Source organism: Capricornis sumatraensis, chromosome 13, assembly GCF_032405125.1.
Source record: "Capricornis sumatraensis isolate serow.1 chromosome 13, serow.2, whole genome shotgun sequence".
NCBI classification, from domain to species: domain Eukaryota; kingdom Metazoa; phylum Chordata; class Mammalia; order Artiodactyla; family Bovidae; genus Capricornis; species Capricornis sumatraensis.
Window position 1 is genome coordinate 17,658,314 of NC_091081.1, and position 23,843 is coordinate 17,682,156.

The 23,843-nt window shown below is 37.4% G+C and overlaps 1 protein-coding gene across 2 annotated transcripts in view; it reads left to right on the plus strand.

The window, feature by feature from the left end:
- The window catches only part of TBC1D32 (TBC1 domain family member 32), a 189,602-nt gene that overhangs the window by 85,918 nt on the left and 79,841 nt on the right, over positions 1–23,843 (plus strand). For both annotated transcript variants that reach the window (XM_068985227.1, XM_068985228.1), the window contains exon 22: positions 1,997–2,085. In XM_068985227.1, the coding sequence (XP_068841328.1) occupies positions 1,997–2,085 (89 nt within the window). The remainder of the gene's footprint in view (positions 1–1,996; positions 2,086–23,843) is intronic.

Here is a 23,843-nt window from a genome sequence, read left to right on the forward strand (position 1 = left end):
GAACCCTGAGGGCACTCAGGAAGGAGAAAAATACCTTAGTGAGATCAGGCAGCCATTGGGCTCCAGCCACTCCCTGTGGCGAGCACTTAAGAACTCAGGATGTGAACTCAGGATACTGGCCCTAGGATAGCTGAGATGCTTATAAAAGGAATGATTTCTGTGAGTCCAGACTCTTGTATCTTTCCATACATAGAAAAGTGCAAATTTCCTTAACTTGGGATATCTAGTTTTCTTTAATTCACAAAGATGTTCAGACTACCTGCCTTTTGTTGCAAACTTCTATATAAGCTTACCTGCCTTTTGTTGCAAACTTCTATGTAACCTGACTCACACCCCGACCCACCCCTCTAGAGCAGTTTTCTCAGGGTTTCTTGAGATGTTGCCTCCTGAGCTTAAGTCCTAAAAATTTGCATTGGATAAAACATAACTCTCAAGTTTAAGGTTGTGACTATTTTTAAGTCAACACTTGCTAAGAAGCAGACAACAATGACAGATTCTTAAAGTTAGCAATTCTTTCATTCTTCATTGTTAGGCTGATTGTAAATTCTTGTGCTTATATTATTTACACATTTTTCAAGATATCTGTGGAATGGTAAATGCCTTCCTAAGTGTTCCATGTAAACAGTTTGTAAGTTTATTAAAACTCCTATATTTACTGTGTCTTGTTTATTATTTTTCAGATGTGATTTTAAGTCCATTATTTCCTCCTTCTTACAGACTTATTTCTTGGCCTCTTAAGTTATTTGATATGTTTGTACTATTATCTACATTGACCTCAGTAAATATGTGACTTTATTTCCTAGTATAACCTTCCTCCTTTTGCCATATTGGTTACAGAAGTATCTTAAATTTAAACTCATGAAATGTAGCAAGTTTGTTGGTCAGGAAAATGAACAACGAGAGAGAAAGGTATTTGTCTATAAATAAATTTCTTAGGCCTAAGCCCAAAGATATGCACAAAAGTCATGCATTATAGAAAGAAAACCTCTTAGAGAATGCTCAAGATTTTATGTTGGGCTTGTATTTTGTTGTCATTGCTTGGGACAGCTGATGACACCTAGGCATCAAGTTCTCTCTGCATCAGTGATTTTTAAACCTGGTTACCCATTGCAACAACTTGGGGAAGCTTTTACAAGGATGTTAATGCCAGAATCCTCCCCTCAGGAATAGTGAGGTAATTGCTCTGGGGTAGGAGAAGGCAATGGCACCCCACTCCATTACTCTTGCCTGGAAAATCCCATGGATGGAGGAGCCTGGTAGGCTGCAGTCCATGGGGTCGCTAAGAGTCAGACACGATTGAGCTACTTCATTTTCACTCATCACTTTCATGCATTGGAGAAGGAAATGGCAACCCACTCCAGTGTTCTTGCCTGGAGAATCCCAGGGATGGGGGAGCCTGGTGGGCTGCTGTCTATGGGGTTGCACAGAGTCGGACATGACTGAAGCGACTTAGCAGCCGCAGCAGCAGAGCCTAGACAGCTGTTTACTTTTTTAAGTTCTATAGGGTTGTGTTCAGGGTTGGAAACCACTGATTTACATGAGAAGACGATATCTATTAACAAAATCTCAAATAGTTCCAGATAAAACTAAATCCACTGTTTTTGCTTCACATTTGTAGAATTCAAATTTGTTTTTGAAAGTAGTTTACATTTTTAGCAGTTTTAGCAGTATTTAACTGGTTGCAGTAAGCTGCTCACACAGTACCAAAGTGGGTTATAAACTAATGATTCTCCTTTTTGGCTAAACATTTGATTCATTTCAAGAATGTTTACAAGTCTTAATGTCCATATCACACCCAGACCAATTAATTTAGAATCTAGGGGTGAGACTCAGCTATTAATTAAAAAAAAAAAAATTCCTTTTTTAAATGGCTCTCTACATTCAAATGTAAAGCTCCATACATTTACATGTAAAGCACAAATCTAACTATTTGTCAGTTTGATTTTCTTTAAATGGTTTCAGCCAAGTACAGTCTAACTCTAAGACTATTTTATAGGATATTATTGACAGACTTATAATTTTGAATTCTGAAGCCAAGATTCGTTCTTTATTCAACTATGAACAATCACACATCTTTGGTCTAAGGTAAGATGCTGAATTTCACTTGGTGTTTTCTGTGTTGTAGAAATAGTTGAGCATATGTTCTATATTTATAATATTTAAAATAATTTTATGATATTTAAATTGTTATAATTAAATTTTATAATATTTATAATATTTAAAATTATTTTATAATTGGAATAATTTTTAAAGCATGTTTAAAGGTAATTTGTCTTCTGTAATATTACAGAGTAAATTATAGTCATTAGATTTTTACACTATAGTCTTTGCTGCATTTAGGTTCTGTATTAGCACTTTTGCTTGATTTATTAGAGGCATTTTGTTTACTATTCAGTTTTCTCAGGAGTCAACTGGGGCTTCCCTGCATTGGTATCATTGTAGCCACATGATCCGGGAAACAAACTCACTCAGAAGGACAATGCAGATAGTGGAGTGCAGTTTAGTACACCTGTGGGCCCAAGGCAGAGGCTCCTAGCTAAGGAAACCAACCGACTTTTGGGAAAAACCTTATGTATCTTAAGTACTGCTCAAGCCCACATCCCCAGATTCCTTAAACCTAACCTGGAAAATGTTAAAGGGAGATACAATCAGGTTACAGCCATGATTCATAATCAGAAGGGTCAGCTGGTTATACACTGTAGCCTACACCAATGGGTGCCATAAAGATTACAAAGGTGATTGACTACATAGAGGATTATTACATTCTTTTTGGCGACAGGAAATCTTGATATGGAATCTGGTGTTTATCAGTCCCGGAGGCCAGTTTGGCAATAGGTATGTTATCCCCATGGCTCCTAGGCACATGGTCCAAAGCTCACTGAACGTGGAAGATGGAGTTTCCTTCTTTTTCAAGATGGAGGCAGCTCGGCCTGTTCCTTTCCTCCCTCGGTATTGGGTTGAATTCCTGCCAAAATGTGGTCTTTTTAAAAAGAGGCCTAGAAATGGATGATATCTTGCCCAGATTTTGCTCCTCAATATTTATCATACTTTTTAACCCAAGGTTTAAATATTTTCTGGTTGAATTTATACTCCTTAACATTTAAAAGCAGCTGAATTAAAGAAATGTTCACTTTCATAGGTTCATGATTTCCTTTTGACTAGCAAAGTAACTTTTTCAAGTATGGTGGAGGAGTCAGTGAGATTGTTCAACCTGAGAAGAAGGCAATTACTTTTTAAAATTAGAATTCTCTAATGGTAGCATATAAGTCTTAAACCTTTTTTAAAATTACACTCATTAATAGCTGAGCTTCATTTTTGGACTTTCTAGTTCAAAGAAGGTAGAAAAAAAAGATACAGCTATTAAACTTTTTTGGGTAGTGTGCTCTTTATCTCAAAATGTGTTTTCACATTCAATTTTAATTTTCTGTGAATAGCATCAGATAATCACATAGCAAGCAGTGATGAGGATTTCTGGGGAAATCATACCAGTAGATCCTCCTTTTGCATAGCAAGTGTTTTTCTGAGTTTTCTAATTGTAGACCATAGATTTTGGCCTCTTCTTATTAATACATTGAATGAATTTTTTTCTGTATGTTTTCTTTCTTTTATAAGGTAATATTTTCCTCTGGTATTCTGGCTAAATTTTTAACAGTAGGATTTTAAGTCACATAAAAAGCAATCCAAGAAGTAAAATGCTCCTGAGGATAAAGTATATTGATGTGTGTGTGTGCTTTCTTATAATGTTTAAATGGAGTCATTCTCTCCTACATGAAAAAGATTTACCCTTACATTGTTGATGCATGTAATAACCATCAATATATATACTGGTTAGCAACATGGAGTCAGACTGCCTGCTGTTTATTAGTTGTGTAAAGTGAGATCTCTTGGACTGCAGAAAAGATCCAACCAGTCCATTCTAAAGGAAATCAGTCCTGAATATTCATTGGAAAGACTGATGTTGAAGCTGAAACTCCAGTACTTTGGCCACCTGATGCGAAGAGCTGACTCATTTGAAAAGACCCTGATGCTGGGAATGATTGAAGGCAGGAGGAAAAGGGGATGACAGAGGATGAGATAGTTGGATGGCATCACCGACTTGATGGACATAAGTTTGAGTAAACTCCCAGAGCTGGTGATGGGCAGGGAAGCCTCAACGTGCTGCAGTCCATGGGGTCGCAGAGTCAGACGTGACTGAGTGACTAAACTGAACTGAAAGTGAGATGTCAGTTACCATCTGTAAAATGGAGGATAATTATATATTTCCTCATAGAGTTAACCTGAGGCTTACATATGAAAAATTAGAAGGGCATAGCAGTGCTTGACACATAGAAAGCACTATAAAAATGTTACTAATAGATATAGAGAAGCGGTACTTCAAGTGTTTCTTTATATCTGTCTACTTGCTCTATACTATTTTTTATTTTTACTTAGAAAATAAATTTTAACTTCTTTTTTTCAGTATCTCTGTAGTCTTCTAGATGCTGCCAGGTAATATGCTATTTATAATGTCAGCATTCAAACAACTTTTTGAAGAAAAATTCATATTTTAATTTTATGTTCCTTTTAACAAATTTTTCTTTGACAGGAAGTTTATTTCATTGTATTTTAAAGTCCATCCTTATAATAGTTATGTTTTTAAGTTATGCATCTCAAGTTAGTTTATTTTCATTTTTCTACTGATTCTGTCATTGGTCACTGAGGTCCAGTGGTGATAATTTAAGTCATAACTTCAGTTCAGTATTATATAAATTCCATTTCTTTGTATTTGGGATTTTTGCCTGTATCATTTTTTTCTCACTCATGCAATTTTTTGGTTTGTTTCTAACTGTACCATTCCCTTCAGTAGATCATCTTAGTAATGCGTTTGATTTCTTCATTTAGCATTGCTTTCTTCCATTCATTTCATTTTTTTCCCTTGCTTCAAAAATCTAGACTAGCATAATGATAAGTTTTATATAATTTCTTTAGGTTTTCCACAGCACTTTGATAAGGCTAATTTGGGGCTTAGGGAAATGTGGATTTATACTTCAGTAGCATCACATCCTATTTAAGTTTCTGAATTTTTATTTGCCAGGGTCTTCTTATAAGTCTTATATTGTAAATAACTAATACTCAAGAAGGTTGCTTCTTTGATTAGCTCTCCTAACCTCTGTTTCCACATCAACACTGTGCAGACTTGCCTTTATATGTCCCAGTTTATATTGAAATGCAGCAAAACACATGCACAAAGAAACTTCTCTTGATATCACGTCTCTCTGCCATCACTGTCCTATTTCTTTTTCTCTTGCAGCAAAACATATCTGCACAAACTGTCCCCGCTTGCTCACCTCTGTTTACTCCTCAGCCCACTTAAGATTTGATATTGCCTTATACAGCTCTGTCAGAACTGTATGTACATCCTGTTCATCTTAAGGTCACTTGCAACTTCTATGCTGATGAATCTAGTGGATTCTATATTCTCATCTTGCTGTAAGCAAGACATTGACATAATGGCACATTTCTTTCTATGTGAGAGTTCTTTTACCTTCTGTGATAGCACATACTCCTATGGCTGCAGTTTCTGCTCCTTTTCATTTTCTAGGCAACCTCTGATTGATAGAATACTCGGGGCTTGGTCCTGAATCCACTTTTTTCCTTTATACTCTACCCCTAGTTCATTCACTTATGCCTTTGCCTTTTAGTACATCTGTATGCCAGTGGATGTCCCAGTTTTTTTTTTTTTTGTTAGGTTGTCTCATTCTTTATTGTCTGACTCTAAGAAAGAAGATCCCTGCAGGAAAGCCTCTCACGTGTTTCCCTAGGTTTCACTAGTCTCTGTGTCCTCACTCACAGGACAGTTGCTGGATGTCCCAGTTTTTATCCCTAATGTAATCCATTATTCTGAGCTACCAGACAACTCATTGAGTCATCTTAATTTTCTTTGCATTTCAAAAAATAATTTGTCTTTATTATAAAAAAATTAACCAATGCAGGTAATTAAATATAATAAATGAAATTCCTTCTAACTCTGAAAGTGACATTATCAACATTGAGGAAAATCATTCTAGATGTCTTTCTATGCATATACAGACAGAAGAATAGATATGTGGAAATAGTTTATAAAAATGGAGTCATTGTTTTCATTTAAAATTCAAAATGAATTTCATAGAAAAGAAAAAGAAACCCTAGTGAGACAGAAAGAACTGCTGAATTTCAAATAGCTGTCTTTTCACTTGAGAGGTAATTATATCCCCAGCATTTCCTCTAAGGTTAAGAAAAAAGATTATATAAAATATTTCAAGTGGTCTGAGCATTATATCTCACTTTTATAAAGTATTGATTGACTCTGCTGTAAAAAAGCTGAGGACATTAATGTTCTCATTGATTTGGCCTCCCAGCTTCCTTGTATTCACCTGTGTTACAAGGATGTACTCCTGCCATTTCCTGACCTGCCTTCATGAGTCAGAGACTCTATTTTCCTCTCTACCCAGGAAGGAAATGAAGCTAATCTGGGTTTCTTGTAGTGACCTAAGATGAGTAATACTTTTTATATTTGACTACAGAGTAAGATTAAAAAATTTTTAGTTTCCTCTATTTATTTGGCCAGTTGTTTTTTTTTTTTTTTTAACTTGGAAGACGTTCACATTTATATTTACTTTCTCAAATCGCCAGCTGTGCATATGTTGTTGTTGTTGTTCAGTCGCTCAGTCGTGTCCAACTCTGTGCCCCCATGGACTGCAGCACACCAAGCTTCCCTGTCCTTCACCATCTCCCAGAGTTTGCTCACACTCACGTCCATTGAGTTGGTGATGCCATCCAACCATCTCATCCTCTGTGAGTGGCCTCTATCTCTATGAGGAAAGCATAGCAGCCTCGAGTGACTGTAATACCCAAGGAAGAACTCAGTCTTTGGTCACAGCATTAAGGGTTCCCAGATTTGGTCCCATTTGCCTTCTTTGAAATGACCTAACAGCCAGCACTTTTGAACTCTTTGAATACGTTGTTCTGTGCTACATGTAGGAGATGTAATAATGTATAAATATGATGTGATGCTCATTCTCTTTAACCTCACTACCTAGTGAGAAATTGGATGGTGATAATGAAAAGTGTGAGGTAATTAATGCAGAAAAGAATAGCATCTTTATAAAGCTCTCCATCATCCCATTTTAAATAACTTGACAATTCCAGACTCTTTATGTGGCTTTCAAGGAGCTCCATAACATCTTCACCTTTCCTATGTATATTATTAGTATTTTCTACCTTCCTCACCCTGAACTAATGTAGGTTAGATTTAGCTCCATCAAGGACAGTGTTTATTATTGCCTCTATACCTGTTTGTCTTGAATGTTATCTTCACTTCTGCCATCTTTGTTAAAATGTGGATCATCCTCTTTCAAGGCAAAGCTTTCTCTATGAATTACTTTCTCCTTGACTTATTATAGCATAAAGTAAAAATCGCTCAGTCGTGTCTGACTCTTTGCGACCCCATGGACTATACAGTCTATGGAATTATCCAGGCCAGAATACTGGAGTGGGTAGCCTTTCTCTTCTCCAGGGGATCTTCCCAACCCAGGGATCAAACCCATTTCTCCCACATTGCAGACAGATTCTTTACTAGCTGAGCCCCAAAGTAAGCCCTATTATAGCATACTCTGATCTTATAATTTTCCTGGATGTCCACTGCGTTTTTGGTCATTCACAAGGACTTAATTTTATTTTTCTCTCTGACTAAAACTTAAAACTTCCTGAGGGAGTATCATTTTCTTTTACTTTCATGCCACCTCATTGCCCAGTATTTTTTGGTTATTGGGCTAATATTCATTTGCTAACGATTAAGACAGTTGCCTGGAAACTTTTTCAAAGAAGCTGTGCATTTATTATATGCTAGGTGCAAATTATTTTCTTAAACATGTCTTTTAAGAACACTAATTTAGGCACAGTAAGATTTTTATCCTCTATAATTTGAGGTGTAATTGACATAGTTCAGATGATAGTTGTATATATTGTGAATATACTTGTATATATTGTGTATAAATGTGTGAAGTAGACTTTAATACAGAAGTCTACTTAAAATCAGCATGCATGCATAGTTAATAGGAATTGTTTTTTTTCTTGTGTTGAGAACTTTTAAGATTTACTGTCTTAGTGACTTTCAAATGTAGTACACGTTCTCTTCACCCATCTTGCCCTTCCGCCGTCCTTTGGCAGTCAGTCTGTTCTCTATGTATGAAGTTTTTTGTTTTTTTTTTTTTTAATTCCACATGTAAGTGATCATACAGTATTTGTCTTTCAGACTTACTTCACTTACTATAATTCCCTCAAGGCCCATTCATGTTGCAAATGGAAAGATTTTGTTTTGTATGGCTGAATAATCTCATTATATATATATATATATATATATTTTTTTTCATTATCCAGTTATACATCAATTGAAATTTAATTGTTTCAACTCTTGCCTTTTGTAAACAATGCTGCTATGAACTTGGTGGTATATATATCTTTTTGGATTAGTGTTTTCATTTTCTTGGGGTAAAATATCCAGAAGCAAAATTGCTACATCATATGGTACTTATATTTTTAATTTTTTGAGGAACCTCTGTACTGTATTCTGTGATGTCTGTACCAACTTGTATTTCCACCAACAGTGAACAAGAGCTCCCTTTTCTCCATATCCTAACATTATTTCTTGGTGTTTGGGTAATAGCCATTCTAACAAGTGTGAGGTGATCTCATTGTAGTTTTGATTTGCATTTCCCTGATGATTAGGGAATCTGAGCATCTTTTCATGTACTTATTGGCCATTTGTCTGTTGTCTTCGGGAAAATGTATATTAGACCCTCTGCCCATTTTTAAGTTATATTTTTTTGTTTGTTTTTGAGTTGGATGTGTTCTTTATACATTTTGGATTGTCTCAAAATGTAGCTGCTCATCAGCTATATGATGTGCAGCTTTTTCTCTCTCATTATATAGGTTGTCTTTCATTCTATTGATTTTCTTAGTTTCATCTGGTCCCACTTGGTTATTTTTGTTCTTGCCTTTTTTTGTTGTCAGATCCCACGAGCAACATGATGTTGTTCAAGGTTTAGCAGTTTTAAGATTTTCTTAACCATCTTTTTGGAGAACGGAATGGCAACCCACTACAGTATTCTTGCCTGGAGAATCTCACGGACAGAGGAGCCTGGTAGGCTGCGGTCCATGGGGTTGCAAGGAGTCGGACATGACTGAGTGACTAAGCAGCAACCACCTTTAGGCTAGAGGAACGTTATACTCTTCCCTAGACTATTTTATTTCAATATGAAAACTGTATTTTATAGAGAAAAAAGTTAATCGTTATTAATATTAATAGTAGTCTTTATCTCAAACTGTAAATTATGTTTTAGTTATTGACTGTAGAATTGCTTATTTTTAACATCTTAAATCTTAGGTAGTCATTCTTAATTATACACATTAGAATTTAATATGGTTAAAAATGTTAATATAGTTCTCCTAAAATCTGTTACAATATGTCTTCATTTGAAACTCTAATGTGGCCTATTTGTTAATTTTCTTCAAAATAAAACTCAAGAGTTTTATTTTGAATCCACATTTAAAGAACAGCCTTTAAAATTAATCACTTGCTATTTTATTTTATGTCAATGAATAGTAAATTTTATACACAGTATGATGAATAATTTTTTGCATAACTAACTTCTTTATAAAAAGTTTGACCTGGAAGATGACTTGAAGAGGAAAAGTAAAAAATACATATTTGTTTTTCAGTTTAGAAACAGTCTGGTTATCTTGAACATAGGAAAGTGTTAATATTCCATTTCAGCAAACACCAAACTATTTATTCCCAGTGACACAGATGCCAAGTAAACTCAAATCTTATTAACACTGGTAATAAGAAATAATTTTAAAATTCTTTTGTAATCTTTAACATCAAAAATTAGAATATAACCACAAAACTGTCCACATTTTGGATTCTGGATATACACACATGCATGTATCAAAAACATAATTTTATTCTATTAAGTTAATTTAAAGAAGGTAATATTTAAACATCTCAGATCAAACAGAAGATTGCAAGAGTGAACATAGATATTTTAAGAATCAATGAACTAAATGGATCAGAATGGGTAAATTTAATTCAGATGACCCCCGTATCTACTACTGTGGGCAAGAATCCCTAAGAAGAAATGAAGTAGCTCTCATAGTCAACAAAAGAGTCCAAAATTCAGTAATTGGGTGCCATCTCAAAAATGACAGAATGATCTCTGTTCGTTTCCTAGGCAAACCATTCAATATCACAGTAATCTAAGTCTATGCCCCAGCCACTAATGCCCAAGAAACTGAAGTTGAATGGTTCTGTGAAGACCTACAAGACCTTCTAGAACTAACACCAGAAAAAGATGTCCTTTTCATCACAGGGGACTGGAATGCAAAAGTAGGAAGTCAAGAGATCCTTGTAGTAACAGGCAAGTTTGGCCTTGGAGTACAAAATGAAGCAGGGCAAAAGCTAACAGAGTTTTGCCAAGAGAACTCACTGGTCATAGCAAACACCCACTTCCAGCAATACAGGAGATGACTACACATGGACATCACCAGATGGTCAATACCGAAGTAAGATTGATTATATTCTTTGCAGCCAAAGATGGAGCAGCTCTATACAGTCAGCAAAAACAAGACCAGGAGCTGACTGTGCCTCAGATCATGAACTCTTTATTGCCAAATTGAGACTTAAATTGAAGAAAGTAGGGAAAACCACTAGACCATTCAGATATGACCTAAATCAAATCCCTTATGATTATACAGTAGAAGTGACAAGGAGATTCAAAGAATTAGATCTGATAGAGTGCCTGAAGAACTGTGGACAGAGATTCTAAACATTGTACAGGAGGCGGTGCTCAAAACCATCCACAAGAAAAAGAAATGCAAAAAGGCAAAATGATTGTCTGAGGAGCCCTTACAACTAGTTAAGAAAAGAAGAGAAGTGAAAGACAAAGGAGAAAAGGAAAGATGTATCCGTATGAATGGAGAGTTCCTAAGAATAGCAAGGAGAGAGATAAGAAAGCCTTCCTAAGTGATCAGTGCAAAGAAATAGAGGAAAACAATAGAATGGGAAAGACTAGCAATCTCTTCAAGAAAATTAAAGATACCAAGGGAACATTTCATGTAAAGATGGGCACAAGAAAGGACAGAAACAGTATGAACCTAACAGAAGCAGACAATATTTAGAAGAGGTGACAAGAGCACACAGAAGTAGGTCTTCATGACCCTAGGTAACTGCGATGGTGTGATGACTCACCTAGAGCCAGATATGCTGGAGTGTGAAGTCAGGTGGGCCTTAGGAAAGCATTACTATGAACAAAGCTAGTGAAGGTGATGGAATTCTAGCTGAGCTATTTCAGATCCTAAAAGGTGATGCTGTGAAATGCTCTACTCAGTATGCCAGCAAATTTGGAAAACTCAGCAGTGGCCACAGGACTGGAAAAGGTCAGTTTTCATTCTAATCCCAAGGAAAGGTAATGCCAGATAATGTTCAAACTCATGCACTCATCTCACATGCTAGCAAGTAATGCTCAAAATTCTCTAAGCAAGGCTTCAACAGTACATGAACTGAGAACTTGCAGAATGTCAAGCTGGATTTAGAAAAGGCAGAGGAACCAGAGAGCAAATTGCCAATATCCACTGAATCATAGAAAAAGCAACAGAATCCCAGAAAAACATGTACTTCTGCTTCATTGACTATGCTAAAGCTTTTAACTGTGTGGATCACAACAAACTGTGGAAGAGATGGGAATACCAGACCTCCTTACTTGCCCCCTGAAATATCTTTATTCAGATCAAGAAGCAATAGTTAGAACTGGACATGGAACGATGGACTGCTTCTAAATTGGGAAAGGAGTACGTCAAGGTTGTACATTGTCAGCCTGCTTATTTAACCTCTATGCAGAGTACATCATACAAAATGCCAGACTAGATGAAGCGCAAGCTGGAATCAGGATTGCTGGAAGAAATATCAGTAGCCTCACATATGTAGATGACACCACCCTTATGGCAGAAAGCAAAGAGGAACTGAAAGCCTCTTGATGAAAGTGAAAGAGGAGTTTGGAAAAGCTGACTTAAAAGTTAGCATTCAAAAATTGAAGATCATGACATCTGGTCCCTTCACTTCATTGCAAATAGATGGGGAAACAATGAAAACAGTGGGAGACTTTATTTTCTTGGGCTCCAAAATCACTGCAGATCGTGACTGCAGCCATGAAACTAAAAGGTGATTGCTCCTTGGAAGAAAAGCTATGACCACCCTTTACAGCACTTTTAAACAGAAAGATTACTTTACCAAGGATGATCCATATAGTCAAAGCTGTGGTCTTTCCAGTAGTCATGTATGGATGTGAGAGTTGAACCATAAAGAAGGCTGAGCACTGAAAAATTGATGCCTCTATCTCTGGTGTTGGAGAAGACTCTTGATAGTCCCTTGGACAATAAAGAGTACAAATAGTCAATCCTAAGGGAAATTAATCCTGAATATTCATTGGCAAGACTGATGCTGAAGATGAAGCTCTGATACTTTGATCAGCCAATGTGAAGAACTGAATCATTTGAAAAGACCCTGATACTGGGTAAGATTGAAGGCAAGAGGAGAAGGGGATGACAGAGGATGAGATTTTTGGATGGCATCACCAACTCGATGGACACACATTTGAGTAAGCTCTGGGAGTTGGGGACAGATAGGGAAGCCTGGCGTACTGCTGTCCATGGAGTCACAGAGTCGGACCTGACTGAGAGACTGAACTGAACAGAAAGAAGACAATCAAATGATATCTAACTAATTAAAATAACCAACTTAGAATTCTCTATCAAAGAGTTCTTGTTTGTATAGAATGATTAGAATATAATGAAAACAATATTCATTATCCTAAGGGAAAACTCGTACCTCTTGAAGATAACCACCACTAGTCTCTTCATGCCTATAGTTCCTTTGATTGAAAATTCTTTTTGAACAATAGGCTTATTGTTTTTAATCTGCCTTTTTTACTTATTTTAAATTATTCTCTCATATCTATAAATATTCATCTATTCCATAATTTTAGAAATTTATTCTGTTTAATCCATAAGCTTTGGGAAGAGACCCCGGCGCGCCCCCCGCGAGGGGACGCCCCCTCGCGGGAGCGGCCCCTCGCGGGGGGGGGGGGTATACCATAATTTTAAAGGGATGAATAATATTCCAGTGCCAATCCCAGCTTTCTGTTTGTTTATAAATGTAGCTGTTAAAAAATTTGCATCTTTATAAATATCTCATTCCATATTTATTTCTTAAAACTATTCTTTAGAAATGGGCTTGCTTAGTTTATGTTTACTGACTATGCCAAAGCCTTTGACTGTGGAGCAATAAACTGTGGAACATTCTGAAAGAGATGGGAATACCAGACCACCTGACCTGCCTCTTGAGAAACCTGTATGCAGGTCAGGAAGCAACAGTTACAAGTGGACATGAAACAACAGACTGGTTCCAAATAGGAAAAGGAGTACGTCAAGGCCATATATTGTCACTCTGCTTATTTAACTTATATGCAGAGTACATCATGAGAAACTCTGGGCTGGAAGAAGCACAAGCTGGAATCAAGATTGCTGGGAGAAATATCAATAACCTCAGATATGCGGATGATACCACTCTTATGGCAAAGTGAAGAGGAACTAAAAAGCCTCTTGATGAAAGTGAAAGAGGAGAGTGAAAAAGTTGGCTTAAAGCTCAACATTCAGAAAACGAAGATCATGGCATCCAGTCCCATCACTTCATGGCAAATAGGTTGGTAAACAGGGGAAACAGTGTCAGACTTTATTTTTGGGGGCTCCAAAATCACTGCAGATGGTGATTGCAGCAATGAAGTTAAAAGATGCTTACTCCTTGGAAGGAAAGTTATGACCAACCTAGACAGCATATTAAAAAGCAGAGACATTACTTTGTCAGCAAAGGTCCATCTAGTCAAGGCTGTGGTTTTTCCAGTGGTCATGTATGGATGTGAGAGTTGGACTATAAAGAAAGCTGAGCGCCAAAGAATTGATGCTTTTGAACTGTGGTGTTGGAGAAGACTCTTGAGAGTCCCTTGGACTACAAGGAGATGCAACCAGTCCATCCGAAAAGAGATCAGTCCTGGGTGTTCATTGGAAAGACTGATGTTGAAGCTGAAACTCTAATACTTTGGCCACCTGATGTGAAGAGCTAACTCATTTGAAAAGACCCTGATGCTGGGAAAGATTGAAGGCAGGAAGAGAAGGGAACGACAGAGGATGAGATGGTTGGATGGCATCACTGACTCAATGGGCATGAGTATGGGTAAACTCCGCGAGCTGATGATGGACAGGGAGGCCTGGCATGCTGCGGTTCATGGGGTAACAAAGAGTCAGACGCCGCTAAGCAACTGAACTAAACTGAGTTCAAGTTTAGGCATATTTCCTACCTTATGTATTTCTATATGCCCTCTTCCTATGACTCATTTTGCCTGACCTCTCTGTACCATTTTATATTCTTCCAAACTTTGACAGTTTCCTTTCATTTGGTTCATTCATTGAGAAAATAGTTATTGAATTCCTACTAAGTGCTGCACTGCTATATATGGTCTGTTTGGGAGAATTGTATGGTGTTTGTCTCTTTATTTCTGGAGTCCTTTTTATGAGTCATTTTTTATGACTTTTCCTCTTTTACTACCTACCTTTCTGACTGAATTCTAGAGTATGTCTTTGGTCCTTTACCCATTTTTTAAATTATTATTATTTTTATTTTCTACAGTGGTTTCAATTTTCACTTCTTTACTAGCTAACCTTGTATCTTTCTATCTATCCTCTATGCTATCTCTTGACCATATGTCCAGATTTTATTGACCATTTGGATATGTACACACAAGTTCAGGCTTCCCCAGTGACTCAGCTGGTAAAGAATCTGCCTGCAATGCAGTAGACCCCGGTTCAATTCTTGAGTCAGGGAGTTCCCCTGAAGAAGGGATAGGCTGCTAATTCCATTTTTCTTGGGCTTCCCTGGTGACTCAGATGGTGAAGAATCTGCCTGCAATGTGATCCCTGGGTTGGGAAGATCCCCTGCAGGAGGGCATGGCAACCCACTCCAGTATTCCTGCCTGGAGAATCCCCATAGACAAAGGAGCCTGGTGGTCTATAGTGCACAGGGTCTCAAAGAGTCAGACACAACTGAGCAACTAAGCACAGCACAGCGCACCACACAAGTTCAGCAAACTTGTCATATTCCAAAGCTATACTCTGTGTGTACTTAGGGAAATCCAAACTAACTGCCAGCTTCAGGAGATCCCAGAGCACTTTCTGAAACTATGATGTGAATTTGGTACGTAGCTCAAATGAGGAGGCTTTCCACAGCCCCTGCTCACTCTTTTTGCTGTTCACTAGTTTTATGGGCAAACTGACCTTGCCCCCTTTTTTATTCTTCATGAACAGTTACAGGTATATCAGAATCTTTAAGCTCCAGATTTGTACGTGTGGTTAGTGTGCTTGTAATTCATGTCTCATTGTTGGGTTTGATCAAATGGCAGAGAACTGGGTATTGTATTTTTACTAGCTAGTTTGTGTGTACTAATCAGAAGGAAATCTTCTGTATTGGATTTTTGTATTGTTTGGTTAAGTAAAATATACATGATGCATTTGATTAAAGTTGATAGAAGTAAAACTTATGTAATTTATGGTGATGCATTTTTGAAAATAGTTAAAATGTTATTAGAAATGTGTTTCAGTGTATTCAAGGAAGAAAATCTAGGGAAAAAAATGGCAGGGTGAAGAGAAGAGGCGTGTGACTCCTAGCATGAGGAAAGCAATGAACATTTTTGGACTTCATTCAAATAGAGATGATAGCTAAGAGTATACTGCCCAGAACCATTCTGGTAGCCTGGACAAGTGCCCATTTGCTCACGTTAATGATACGATGGTAATGATTAAACAGTGACGTACAAAGAATGTGATAATTAAGAATAGGGAATTATTCTGGTGTTGAGATTTGATTTAGGTTATTAGCAAATTCATGGGGGAATAGACTATGTTCAAAATACATCCCAAACCTAGTGAAAAGGTTAGGCCCAAAATTGAGGCCATTTTATTCCTTGAAACAGTTCAAATAAACATTCATATTAAGGAGACACTGATTTTCGCTTCCAGAAATGAATTGAAATTCAGAATGTTTGGTTGGATTTTAAAAATAAATTTCTCTATACCATGCATTATAGACACACATTCTTTTAAACTTACGAATATTATAATGGATATTAACTTGGCATTATCCAGGCTCAAGTGCCACAGTTTCTGATTTGAAATTCTAAAATTTTACGAATTTATTTGCTATCTGCATCTAATCTTAACCTCAGGTGATGAGATTTTTTTGTAGTCTTTATTTAGCCTGCCTAATTTGAATATCAATATATTTTGCCAAAGAAATATTAATATGCTTGATTATGAGGTATTGCTCCAGACTCCGTGTATACTATTTTGTTGCTAAATGCATAAAAATTTAAATTCTTGGTCCTAAGGTTTATGGATATGGAATTATAGACCTTTACATCATAACTTTGCAATTTTTAAGTCACTGAAGTTTAAGGAGAGGGAGACTTTCGGGAAAGAAAAATATATAATGTGTAGTATTTGAAAATCCAACTTTTCAGTGATGTAAGATACCCATTTCCACACTAGGTTGGGAGGCTCCCTTTGCATCTGAGGCAAAACAGTGTATCTTCCATGTTCAGAGCAGGGCTTATGGCTCAGCTGCATTACTCTCATTATCCCAACTCACTTAGGGCAAATGGGCTTTCCTTGAGTCAGCCCTCACAGGGGAACCTCACAGAGGCTCACAGCATGACTAACGTGAGCTGGTTCGCCTCACAGCTTGATCCCATTGTTAGGGAAAACAATCTGGCCTAGTTATCTTTGGTTATAACTAGATTATGGTAGTTATGCTTATTGATATAGTTTCAAGGATATATTGATATCTCCTGACAATATGATTTGACAGCACTGAATCTGCTGGGTTAAAGCTCAAGTGACAGAATTTCTACCTCAAGTTTTAGACCTTATTCTAGCCTTTAGGTCACCTAAAGTTGAGAGTTAGGGATTACTTGATATGAATCAGAGAAGCATACCCAAATATTGTAGGGGTTGTTGCTAAAATTCACAGAGTCATGCATTATGTCACTTCTTTGGTGGTAAATAGTGTAAAATTTAATAATACATCATGTATATTGCATGTGATATCTTGACATTTTAGGCCACTAGAACTCAGAAACTTCACTGAGATGGCCATGAGTTTTTGGATATTTCTCTCTGGCATACCTACTCTTAGCTAGAACATGTAGAAGACAAGCTGTCCTTTTCACAACGTATCATCAGTAGAGTAGTTTTTCATGATAATTTGAGGGATGATAGGACTAAATTTTGATAAAATGAAGGATGTGTTACTGTCCATGTTCAATGAAAGCAAGCTGCTTTTGCTTTTCACATTAGCCATATTAGCAGTATCTTACCCACTCCAGTGTTCTTGCCTGTAGAATCCCAGGGATGGCGGAGCCTGGTGGGCTGCCATCTCTGGGGTTGCACAGGGTCGGACACGACTGAAGTGACTTAGCAGCAGCAGCAGCAGCAGCAGCAGTATCTTACCACTGAGAGGGCTTCCCTTGTGGCTCTGCTGGTAAAGAATCTGCCTGCAATGGTGGAGACCTGGGTTCGATCCCTGGGTTGGGAAGATCCCCTGGAAAAGGGAAAGGCTACTTGCTCCAGTATTCTAGCCTGGAGAATTCCATGGGCTCTATAGTCCATGGGATCACAAAGAGTCGGACACAACCAAGTGACTTTTACTTACCAGTGAGAGATTTTGTTAATTCACTCGTGTAAAGAGGCTTCATCTTGATTATGCCTTTTGTTACATATAATGAACAGATACACAAAGGCAAGAAGCATGCCCTCTGAGCAATGCTGTATAAAGTGTCTAATAGAGATAGGGGCTTAGTCTTCAGCGCCTGAGGTAAGATGAGAAAGATGTTATTAGATATCATCAATAAACCTGACTCAAACAAGGCAATAGATTTGATTATCCCCACAGCTGTACAAATGCTTTCATGGAATTACTGCAAGGGCTGAATCCTTCCCCACTTTAAATAATTGTGTTACGCCTCCAAAAGCTTTGCTATAGGCAAACAAATTCTTATGTCTCACTGCCTTCAACCAGCAACACCATATCCCTGGGATACTAGACTGTTTGGGTTCCTGGGAACTGCAAGACTATAATAATGTGGGTAATATTTGCACATTGTTTAGAACTGTAGGAAATAGAGAATGAACAGCCAAGGTCTGTGATTACTGTCTGTCTTTTGGTGTACAGAAACTTCTCTTATTTTGATAAAAGTAACCTATAATGCCTAAGTAACAACCTAAGGGAGTTTGTGTCTGGAGTAGGTAGAATCAATCTACTTCTAACTGTATTCTGAGAGAGACACATACATATACATGGACACTTCTGAAATTTCTTCTGTGAAACTGTTAATATCTTTACATTAACTTTGTTATTGCTACTTTATCTGTTTATAAAAAATTGAAAATATACCATTAAAACATTTATCTAGTTTACTCTTGAATGTGGATTCATCTTGGATAATTGTTGATTTTCTTTGAAATACCTCTTGATATAACCAACTTTATGTATGAAATAAGTAGCAGTTTTTTTCTTAACTTTGGGAAATATGGGTTGGAGTCAACAAAAATTAAGCTGCACGATTTGTTATTTGCAAGCCTAATAATATGTAAGTTTTGAGACATGTTTTTCTGATCACTTTTTAAAAATTAACGGATATGAAATTTGCCCACTCCAGTTCACTTTGTAAACCTAGCTTTAATGTCATGATTAGCCTAAAAAGATGTTCTTACTCAAGTGACTTTTTCTTCCATATTTACTGTAGCTGCTAGCTTATACAGATATGCTGATGTAATTAATGAACCCATTAAGATCTGTTTATTAGATGATTACATGATTGAGTATTAAATGGCACTTGTTGTCAAGGCTTTATGCATGATTATTAAAGCATACATTCTTTTATTGATATTTTTGATTTGTTCATATTACATATATGTTTATACTTCATATGAATAAAATGCTATACTTTTTCACATTATCCACTCTAGCATAATGTAAGTTTTTAAATGAAATATTAAAAATACAAATACTACATAAAACATGAGCTTAACAAGGTATTGTAAATTAAATGTCTACATAAAATCCCAGTCAACTAAATAAAGAAAACTTACTAGTACTATGCATTTGTTGATCATGACTGCCTCCCTTCTTGCTAATGGGTAAACATTATTCTGACTTTTATGCTATTTACTACTTTGACTTATTTTTATTTTTTACTCCTTATTTTTGTATTTCCAAAAAATACATTGTAATTTTGTTGCTTTTTGTTCTTTATTTTAGTTTTAGCATAGACTATATCCTGTCACATCTGACGTCTTATTTGTAGCATTATATTTCTAAGGTCAATGCTCGTTGCTATATAATATGCCATTAGCAGATGTAGACTGTATTTTGTTTATATATTATGCTACTACCAGACTTTTGGGGTATTTACAGTTCTTTAGTTTTAGCTGTCATAAACAACTTGCTCCACATGGAACATATAGATACATATCTCTGTGTACATGCATATACGTAATTCTTCTGTGTTACAGAAAAGATATCTAAATATTTAAAGAGATTTCTGAACTTCCTGTTCTATTCAGTTAGATTTTTGTTCATCTTTGTGCAAATATTGCAGTTTTAATTTCTATAGCTTTATAATACGTTACAGTAATTATAGGGTGATTCCTTCTACTTTGTTGTTCTTCAAACATCTTGGCTACTCTTAGTCCTTTTCTTCCCATGTAAAGTTTAATATCACCTTGTCACACAAATCAACCCATTGGGATTTTAATTATCATTGGATTGAATCTTTAGATCAATAGTGAGTGAACTGGCATCTTTATAATGAGTTTCCAATCTGTAAACATGGCATATATCTCCATTTAAGTATTCTTTAATTACCCTCATTAGAACATTGGGTTTTTTCCATAGGTCTTATATGTATCTTGTTAATATCTGTAGCCTTATGTTCCTTGGTATATACTACAGTGCATGGCAGTATCTCCCAGTCCTTTAAGAGCATGGACTCTGGAACAACATTGCCAGAATGATTTTAGACAAGATTCTTTACTCTCGATGCTTCCATTTCCTCATATGTGAAATGGAGACAGTAACTATACCTTCCTCAGAATTACTGTGAGACTAAATATGTCACATAAATCTAGAACTGGTAGTAAGAGTCACTCAGTCATGTCTGACTCTTTGAAACCCCATGGACTATACAGTGTATGGAATTCTCCAGGCCAGAATACTGGAGTGGGTAGCCTTTCCCTTCTCCAGGGGATCTTCCCAACCCAAGGATAGTACCCAGGTCTCCCTCATTGCAGGCAGAATTCTTTACCAGCTGAGCGACCAGGAAAGCCCAAGCATCTGATAAATGTCTGAGATTGTATAGATGTACAAATTATTAATTCATTTAATTATTCTGTTTTAAATGCTTTTAGCTTGTTAGTGGAGGCATTTTGTTGAACTCTAACCAGAAGCTTTGTAGCTTAAAATAACACACATTTATCTCAGTTTCTGTCAAGGTACACCCTAGCTTGGTCCTTTTGCATAGTCTCATAAGGCTGCAAACAAGGTGTCAGATGGGGCTGTGGTCTCATTTGAAGCTCAAGTAGGAAACGGTCTGTTTCTAAACTCATAGATTGTTGACAGAATGTAGTTCCATGATTTTAGCACAGAGGGTCTAGTTGTCTTGCTGCTTAGAGGCCAGAAGCCCTTGCAGCTTGCCAGTGTAAGTGTGCCATCAGTTCTTCCTTGTCACTTGGTTTTCCCCAACATAGCTGCTTGCTTCTTCAAAGCCAACAGAAGAAAGAGACACTCTACCAAGAATGGCATCAGTTCAGTTCAGTTCAGTTGCTCAGTCGTGTCCGAATCTGCGACAGCATGAATCACAGCACGCCAGGCCTCCCTGTCCATCACCAACTCCTGGAGTTCACTCAGACTCGCGTCCATCGAGTCAGTGATGCCATCCAGCCATCTCATCCTCGGTCGTCCCCTTCTCCTCCTGCCCCCAATCCCTCCCAGCATCACAGTCTTCTCCAATGAGTCAACTCTTCGCATGAGGTGGCCAAAGTACTGGAGTTTCAGCTTAAGCATCATTCCTTCCAAAGAAATCTCAGGGTTGATCTCCTTTAGAAAGGACATGTTGGATCTCCTTGCAGTCCAAGGGACTCTCAAGAGTCTTCTCCAACACCACAGTTCAAAAGCATCAGTTCTTCGGCCCTCAGCCTTCTTCACAGTCCAACTCTCACATCCATACATGACCACAGGAAAAACCATAGCCTTGACTAGGTGGACCTTAGTCAGCAAAGTAATGTCTCTGCTTTTGAATATGCTATCTAGGTTGGTCATAACTTTCCTTCCAAGGAGTAAGTGTCTTTTAATTTCATGGCTGCAGTCACAATCTGCAGTGATTTTGGAGCCCCCAAAAATAAAGTCTGACACTGTTTCCACTGTTTCCCCATCTATTTCCCATGAAGTGATGGGACTGGATGGCATGATCTTAGTTTTCTGAGTTTTGAGCTTTAAGGCAACTTTTTCGCTCTCCTCTTTCACTTTCATCAAAAGGCTCTTTAGTTCCTCTTCACTTTCTGCCATAAGGGTGGTGTCATCTGCATATCTGAAGTGATTGATATTTCTCCCGACAATCTTGATTCCAGCTTGTTTCTTCCAGCCCAGCGTTTCTCATGATGTACTCTGCATAGAAGTTAAATAAGCAGGGTGACAATATACAGCCTTGACATGCTCCTTTCCCGATTTGGAACCAGTCTGTTGTTCCATGTCCAGTTCTAACTGTTGCTTCCTGGCCTGCATACAGATTTCTCAAGAGGCAGGTCAGGTGGTCTGGTATTCCCATCTCTTTCAGAATTTTCCACAATTGATTGTGATCCACACAGTCAAAGGCTTTGGCATAGTCAATAAAGCAGAAATAGATGTTCTTCTGAAACTCTCTTGCTTTTTCCATGATCCAGCGGATGTTGGCAATTTGATCTCTGGTTCCTCTGCCTTTTCTAAAACCAGCTTGACTATCTGGAAGTTCACAAAGTTCACGTATTGCTGAAGCCTGGCTTGGAGAATTTTGAGCATTACTTTACTAGCGTGTGAGATGAGTGCAGTTGTGCGGTAGTTTGAGCATTCTTTGGCATTGCCTTTCTTTGGGATTGGAATGAAAACTGATCTTTTCCAGTCCTGTGGCCACTGCTAAGTTTTCCAAATTTGCTGGCATATTGAGTGCAGCACTTTCACAGCATCATCTTTCAGGATTTGAAATAGCTCAACTGGAATTCCATCACCTCCACTGGCTTTGTTCATAGTGATGCTTCCTAAGGCCCACTTGACTTCACATTCCAGGATGTCTGGCTCTAGATGAGTGATCACACCATCGTGATTATCCGGGTCGTGAAGATCCTTTTTGTACAGTTCTTCTGTGTATTCTTGCCATCTCTTCTTAATATCTTCTGCTTCTGTTAGGTCCATACCATTTCTGTCCTTTATCGAGCCCATCTTTGCATGAAATGTTCCCTTGGTATCTCTAATTTTCTTGAAGAGATCTCTAGTCTTTCCCATTCTGTTCTTTTCCTCTATTTCTTTGCATTGAAGAAGGCTTTCTTATATCTTCTTGCTATTCTTTGAAAGTCTGCATTCAGATGCTTATATCTTTCCTTTTCTCCTTTGCTTTTCACTTCTCTTCTTTTCACAGCTATTTGTAAGGCTTCCCCAGACAGCCATTTTGCTTTTCTGCATTTCTTTTCCATGGGAATGGTCTTGATCCCTGTCTCCTGCACAATGTCACAAACTTCATTCCATAGTTCATCAGGCACTCTATCTGTCAGATCTAGGCCCTTAAATCTATTTCTCACTTCCACTGTATAATCATAAGGGATTTGATTTAGGTCATACCTGGATGGTCTAGCCGTTTTCCCTGTTTTCTTCAATTTAAGTCTGAATTTGGTAATAAGGAGTTCATGATCTGAGCCACAGTCAGCTCCTGGTCTTGTGTTTGCTGACTGTATAGAGCTTCTCCATCTTTTGCTGCAGAGAATATAATCAATCTGATTTCAGTGTTGACCATCTGGCGATGTCCATGTGTAGAGTCTTCTCTTGTGTTGTTGGAAGAGGGTGTTTGCTATGACCAGTGCATTTTCTTGGCAAAACTCTATTAGTCTTTGCCCTGCTTCATTCTGTATTCCAAGGCCAAATTTGCCTGTTACTCCAGGTGTTTCTTGACTTCCTACTTTTGCATTCCAGTCCCCTATAATGAAAAGGACATCTTTTTTGGGTGTTAGTTCTAAAAGGTCTTGTAGGTCTTCATAGAACCGTTTAATTTCAGCTTCTTAAGTGTCACTGGTTGGGGATAAGAATGGCATAAGTAATCTCAGTTCTGTACTTACCAAGTTCCTCATATTATCAGAATAAGAATGACATAGTCTTATGTAATCACATTCAGGTAATTCCATCTGTCCAATCACCTTTAACTACTCTGACTAGAAGCAAGACACAGATCCTGCATACATTTTAGAGAAGAAAATCACACAAAGACATAGGTACCAGGAGGGTGGGCTCATGAGGACTACCCTAAATGTCTACCTGCCACAGAGCCATTTTTTTTTTCCTAATAAATGGGTCCTCTATGACAATACCCTGTTTTAAGCTAGTGCCTTATCTAAATTATCACTATATCTTTTTCTACACTGGTACC